This window comes from Nicotiana sylvestris, chromosome 3, assembly GCF_000393655.2.
Source record: "Nicotiana sylvestris chromosome 3, ASM39365v2, whole genome shotgun sequence".
Taxonomy (NCBI): Eukaryota; Viridiplantae; Streptophyta; class Magnoliopsida; order Solanales; family Solanaceae; genus Nicotiana; species Nicotiana sylvestris.
This window is the reverse complement of record NC_091059.1, coordinates 112,068,779-112,076,158: the sequence shown is the minus strand read 5'-3', so window position 1 is coordinate 112,076,158 and position 7,380 is coordinate 112,068,779. Positions and strand designations below refer to the sequence as shown.

General features: G+C 37.7%; 1 protein-coding gene across 1 annotated transcript; it reads left to right on the top strand.

Moving 5' to 3' along the window:
* Positions 1–6,444: 6,444 nt before the first annotated feature.
* LOC138887844 (uncharacterized) lies at positions 6,445–7,053 on the top strand. Its single transcript, XM_070169634.1, has 2 exons — positions 6,445–6,557; positions 6,654–7,053. Exons 1-2 carry the CDS (start codon positions 6,445–6,447, stop codon positions 7,051–7,053), a joined length of 513 nt encoding a protein of 170 aa, XP_070025735.1.
* The last annotated feature ends 327 nt before the right edge of the window (positions 7,054–7,380 follow it).

Here is a 7,380-nt window from a genome sequence, read left to right as displayed (position 1 = left end):
TTGCTGCTTTGTTTTTTTGCATCATCATATTTCACATGAATCCCTAGTTCATGATAGTCATTCATTTGTGATGAATGTTTGCAATATTAATGAGCCATACTCATAGAAGAGGCAATATTTACCCTATCTTGGCAGGATGCTATGACTCAAGAGTTTGAGGCCCTGCATGTTAATCATACCAGGGATTTGGTTCCATTACCCCCAGGAAAGAAGGCCATTGGTTGTAGGCAGGTTTACAAGGTGAAACACAATACAAATGGTAGAATTGAAAGGTTCAAAGCAAGACTAGTAGTCAAGGGGGTATATACAACAAGCTGGTGTGGACTATACTGAAACTTTCTCACCTGTTGTGAAGTTAACCACAATTAGGGATCTTATTTGCACTGCCGTAAAGAGGTAGTGGATCATTTCTCAACTTGATGTCAGTAATGCTTTCCTCTGTGGGGACTTGCATGAGGAAGTTTACATGGAAATTCCCCTAGGCCTTGAGTGCCCGCTCCAGGTATTGTTTGTAGACTGAACAAATCTCTTTACTGTTGAAGCAAGCTAGTAGGCAATGGTATGCCAAGCTTATCGAGGCATTATACTCTAGAGGCTATGTACATTCCCTCCATGATTATTCCTTATTTTACAAAAAGAATAGACGCATCCACTATGTAGCTATCTATGTCGATGATGTGCTTATCACAGGTACAGACATGGAAGAGGTCAATCATTTGAAAAGTTTCCTACATAACACCTTCAAAACCAAAGATCTGGGCAGATTACACTACTTTCTAGGCTTAGAGGTTCTTTATAAAGCTGATGGGGTTCTCATCTCACAAAAGAAATTTGCTCTTGATCTCCTAAAAAATATGATTGTATATCCTACAGTGGACTGTCATCCCCTCCTGATCCCTTTGTTAAGTTGTAGGCTAAGGTTGGTGCTATCTTGAATGACCCTAGATATTATAGGAAGCTCATTGGAAAGTTGAACTTCCCTACTAATACAAGGTTGGACATTGCTTATAGAGTCCAACAACTTAGCCAATTTGTGCAGGACCCTAGGGAACCTCATCTTAAGGCCACCTTATACTTGTTACGATATCTGAGAAGTGATCCTATACTAGGAATCTTCTTCTCTAATGATCCAGACTGCACTATCCAGGCCTACTGTGACTCTGAATGGGCTGCTTGTCTAGACTCCAGAAGGTCAGTCAGTGGCTACATAATTCTCTTGGGAGATAGTCCCGTAAGTTGGAAGTCCAAGAAACAAGAAACTGTCTCACTTTCTTCAGCTGAGGCAGAATATAGATCTCTCCAAAAAGTTGTTGGTGAACTAACTTGGTTGTGCAGATTACTCGAGGAACTGACTGTCCCATTTCCAAAGCCTGTCACTATTTTTTGTGATATCCAATCAGCTCTCCATATAGCTAGAAATCATGTTTTCTATGAACGGACCAAGCGCATTGAGGTGGATTGTCATTTTTTACGAGCCAAACCTCAAGAAGGGTTGATCGATTTGACTCATGTCTCACTCATGCTCAATTGTCAAATATCCTCACCAAAGCCTTGACTGGAGTTAAACATTGTGGGGTTCTCAGCAAGTTGTCAGCGCAATCCTCACCTCCAACTTGTTGGAGTGGTATTGACCTTTATGTATTTATGTATTAGTAGTGAATAATTGTAACTAATACATTAGTTAGTTATAAGTAGTTGTGGCATGAGGTGAGACACACGTGTGTCTATATATACATGTATATATCTTGGACCTTCCACGCATAATGTGAATACACAATATATTTTCTGTAGCTCTCTCTCTCATCCGTTTTCATGGAACTCATCACAGAACTCCATTGTTTCTCACCTGGAGCTCTCATCATCTTGACAATCCAAATAGAATAATTTTACATAACTGAAATTTGCTTCCTTTGTTACCTATATCTATAACTTGTGGAATTGAAATGCTTTGGAGCCAAACCCTTTAAGTTATGTGCTATAACTTTCAGAACCATATAATATGCGTTCAGATGAGAAAATGGGAGTACGGTGGAGGAGATGATTTCAAACTATTTGGAAGATCTCACTTCTTATTTTTTTTGGTGGCTGGTCATCCATAATAAAATAGATATGCATGAGATATATTTTTGTTAAACTAAGGACAAGCAAAGCTAGTATACGTGCGTTGTAAGAACTTTTATAATATCTCATTTCAAAAACTAAACAAACAAAGAAAATTAACTAATAGGAAACTATTTGGAATCTCTCATTTCTTCCTTTGGGTCGGTGGCTCATGATAAAATAGATAGGCGTGGGATGTGTTTTTGTTAAACTATGAACATGCAAAGCTAGTAAACCAGTCTGAAGATGCATTTTAGAAACTTTTTGACTCACCCTTTCAAACAATTAAAAATGAAACCAAATCAAAACAAATAACTCAACTATCTCCATTCTCTCTCCTCTATTGAACCCAACGACTATTTTATAAAACTACGTCTCCTCCACGCGCCATCCGATGGAACCGCCGAATGTCGCCGCTCTGGAACGTCTGGGAGTTCAAACGATTCCAAATAACATGGAGAACCAAATCTCTGATCCAATTGGCACAAAATTGACCTATGCTACAAAGGTCATCTCTTCATTGAGTGCTTCGATCTCTTCAATTTGCCATGGAAGGGAAGCTGTAATAGCGACTCATACCATACACAACGGCATGTCGGCGGTCCTATTCAAAGCCGCAGATTATTATGGTGTTATGGCTGAGGAGTGCAAACTCACAATCGTCGGGAGATTCTTTAAACCAAGGCTCCAAATTGACAAAATTAGGTCAAAATTCAAGAAATTAATATCGATTAAGGACTGTCAAGATTGGGGTCTATGATATGTATAATGTGTTCCTTGATTTCACTAATGAAGAAGATTTTAATGTTGTCTGGTTTAAAAGAGTTATCGAAATTGAAGGGCAACAAATGTGGCTTCAAAAATGGTCGCAGGATTTCAAGCCGGAGGAAGACCTGCCTATCACTCCGGTATGGGTTCTTTTGCCTGGCTTACCTTCTCATATGCACACTTGGAATTATGTTAAATAAGTGGTGAGTGCAATTGATACTCCCCTTGAAATGGATTTAGCTACTAAAGAAAGAACAAGACCTAGTATGGCCAAAGTAAGAGTTGCAATCGATTTGCTTAAGGAACAACCAAACTTTGTCTATATTGGTCAAATATATGACAATGCACCTCAAAAAGGCTTTGGGAAAAAAATTGAATTTGAGGGTGTACCTAGATACTGCAAATTCTGTCGAAAATTGGGGCATAATTTGGTCAATTGTAGAGCTTTAGAAAGAAAAAAAGCTGCTAAAAATAGGGAGTTAGAGGTCCAAAAGACTGTTGAAAATCAGAATGAGGATAACAGGGTATTTGGGGATCAAAATCTGGAATATGGAATAAGTCTGGAAATGCTTCTAACAAAGAAACTGCTGACTGGTTGATCAAAATAGAGTAACTGCGTCTGTTGAATCTGCTACATCTGGAACTGATTTTAATGATGGACAACCTGAAAACAAAATCACTCAAAGGCAAAAGAGTGAAAATCTGAAATCTGGACCTACTGTTAATAGAGAATGTGTTAGACTGGTTGATCAAGATAAAGAAAATAAGGCTGGAAATTCTTGAAATGCTGTTAACTGAGAAACTGCTGGACTGGTTGATCAAAATATAGAAACTGCGTCTGTTAAATCTGCTGCATCTGGAACTACTGTTAATGATGTATAGTCTAAAAACAAAATCACTCAAAGGCATAAGAGTGAAAATCTAAAATCTGGACCTGCTGTTAATAGAGAATGTGTTAGATTGGTTAATAGAGAATCTGCTAAAGCTACTGAACCTGAAACTGCTGCTAATGCTGAGCAGACTGATAACAGCATCACTCGAATGCAAAAGAGTGATTTTAAATCCGATAAACACTTGCAACTACCATCTAGCAACATCAGGGAGAGATCTAGGAAAAAAACCAAAAAAAGCAAACACAGAAAGCTCCAAAGAAGAAAGCCAAAGTCTTATTCAAACCAAGTTTCAACCTTTCTGCTTACTCTATCAGGAGGAAGAATCATAACAAAGAGATATGTTTGGCCCTTCAAAACCTGAACCAGCACAGTACTAATGATAATGTCGTGAATGCTAATGCTTGTGAACAGGGATATCAAGCTAAGGTTGTTAACGATCAAGCTAAGGTTGTTAACGATCAAGCTAAGGAAATTAACGATCAAACTAAGTCTGCCAATGATCAACTGCCTTCGAGATCTAAGCTAGACAAATAGGAGCAAAAAGTCTATATCAATAACAGTGGAACAAAGGAGAATCTGTAGGAGTCCATTCGAGAAAATGAGAATCCGAGTGAGAGGGTAGATGCTGAAAACAGAAAAATGCAAAAGAGAGCCCTCAACTTAAGTGATTATGTCAATGAATCTACTAGTGTGCCTTCTGAATTCGAAATCTTCCTGGGATTGAGATGGTAGTTGATCTCAATATGGAATCCAAATTCAAACAATATATATATATGTGACTAGTCAACATATTGAGGTGACATCTCCTAATAGGGTGACAGTAATGGTTCCTGAAAATCAAATACAAACTGATTCAAAGGACGAATCTCTCCAGATCATATGTTCCAAAGAAAAAAAATGGAAAAAAGGAAAAAAGAACAAAAGCAAAGATACTACACCTCCTAAAGGGGGACACTCATGCTAGCCTGAACTGTTTTAATGATAAATGCCATTTTTTGGAATATTAGTGGAGTGAATACAAAAAAAGCCTTATCAAGGCTAAAAAATTGATCTCCATACCTTTTGTTAGTACTAATCAAATAGAAAGTTGCATAGGGTTCCTTGGCTATCAACACTGTATCTCTAATTCAAATGGTTAAATTTGGATCATGTGGTCAGGCAACCACATGACTACTATTTTGAACAACCACGAACAACAACTTACTATCAAATTGCATTATGGGGCTGCCAACAGTGATCTTTACATCATAGCAGTATATGTTAAATGTACTCCTGAAGAAAAGAGAGAGCTATGGAATAGTCTAAAGTTAACCAATCTTCAAGTGAATGGTCCATGGTCATTGGGGTGATTTTAATGTCATTCTGGATCCGGATGAGAAAAAAGGTGGCAGGCCTCACAGAATGAACAAAAGTCTAGAATTCAGCACTTGCATGGATAACTATGGTATGATGAACTTGGATTTTGTTGGACCAAAATACACATGGTGTAACAATTGGGAGCCAAGAAGAAGAATATGGAAGACATTGGATAGAGTTTTTATCAATGATGATTGGTCCCAAATTTTCAAAACAATATTGTCAACCACTTGGCTAGAATTGGCTCTGACCATAGACCTATTCTAATTCAATGTAAGGACACTAACCAACAAGGGCCTAAATACTTCAAGTTTTAAATTTTTGGACCAATCAACCAACTTTTTTGCATGTAGTTGAAGAAGTTTGGAGGAATAATGTCAATGGAAATCCTCCGTAGAGACTTCAACAAAAGCTTAAAATGCTGAGCAGAAGACTGACTCAATGGTCCAAAGACGACATTGGCAATGTTTGCAGCCAAGTTTAATACTGGGAAAATAAATTGAAGGACCTTGAACAAATGGATCTTATGAATAGTAATGATACAACCAGAACTGAACTGAACAAAGGACAAGCTGAGTGAATTAGATGGATTGGGATGCAGGATGACATTCTCAGATAGAAAGCTAGGGTGAACTGGTTTGAAAAAGGAGATGCTAGCACTAAACACTTCCATAGCAACATCAGAGGGAGAAGGAGAAGGCTGCACATTCTTAAAATCAAAGACCATATAGGCCATTATATTGAGGGGGATGCTAATATTGGCAAGGCTGATGTCCATCACTTTCAACGGTTATTTAACACCAATCACCATTACAATGATCATGATATCATCAACTGTATTCCTCAATGTGTAACTGATGCAAATAATGAAAGTCTCACTGCCATTCCTGATACAGAAGAGGTTAGAGATGTTGTCTTCAATATAAATCCTGATAGTGCAGCAGGAACGGATGGATATAATGGAAAATTCTTTCAATCCTGTTGGGATATCATTAAGGAGGATATCACTGATTTTGTTCAAGTTGTTTTCAATAGCAGGAGGATCACTAAATTTTTCTCTCATACTTGTTTAGTTCTTATTCCTAAAGTTAATTCTCCTAATAGTTTCTTGGATTTGAGATCTATTAGTTTGAGTAACTTTCCAGCCAAGATTATCTCCAAGATCCTTTTCAGAAGGCTGAATCCTATTATTGGGAAGCTTATATCAGAGAATCAAACTGGCTTTGTGAAAGGAAGATTGATCACTGAAAGTATCCTATTAGCTTAGGAGATTGCTCAGGGAGTGAACAAGAAGATCAGAGGAGGCAATGTTATAATAAAACTTGATATGGCAAAAGCTTATGACAGAATTTCCTGGACCTTTCTGATAGCAGTTATGAGGAAATTTGGTTTCTCTGAAAATTGGATTGACATGATCCGGGGACTTCTACAAGATATATGGTACTCTATCATTATCAATGGGGCTAGAATAGGTTTTTTTACATCTGCTCAGGGCCTCAAATAGAGAGATCCCTTATCCTCTTCTTTGTTTATTAGTGGAGTTGAGGCTCTCTCTAGATCTCTAAATTCTCTTAATGACTTTATTGGCTTCACTCCTTTTAGCATGGATCTGAGAGATCCGATGATCAATCATTTAGCCTATGCTAATGATATTGTTATATTCTATGATGGAAATAACATGACTCTTAAGTTAATCAAAAAGGCTATTGACATGTATGAAAAGGCTTCTGGGCAGAAAGTTAACAATGATAAGAGCTTCTTTATTACAGCCCCTCACACCTATGCTGCAAGAATCAATAGAATTAGAAACGCTACATGCTATATGGATAAGACTTTCCCTTTCTCTTATCTGGGATGCCCCATTTATTTTGGGAGGAAGACTAGCAATCTTTTTGACGGTATGGTCTCTAAAGTGATCAAGAAACTTAATGGATGACAAGCCAATATGATGTTCTCTGGAGGGAGAATGATTTTGATTAAACATGTCTTACAATCCCTCGCCACTTACATCCTATCTGCTATGAACCCTCCTAAAGGAATTACTAAGCTCATGAAGAAACACTTTGCAAACTTCTTCTGGGGTACAAATGGAGGTAAAACAAATATCATTGGTCTTCATGGAATAAATTTGTCTACCCAAAGATGAGGGAGGAGCTGGTATCAGAAAAATGACAGATATCATAGATACACTTAACATTAAAAGATGGTGGTGATTCAGAACTCATCCTTCCCTTTGGGCCAACTTTCTCAAGAATAAATATTG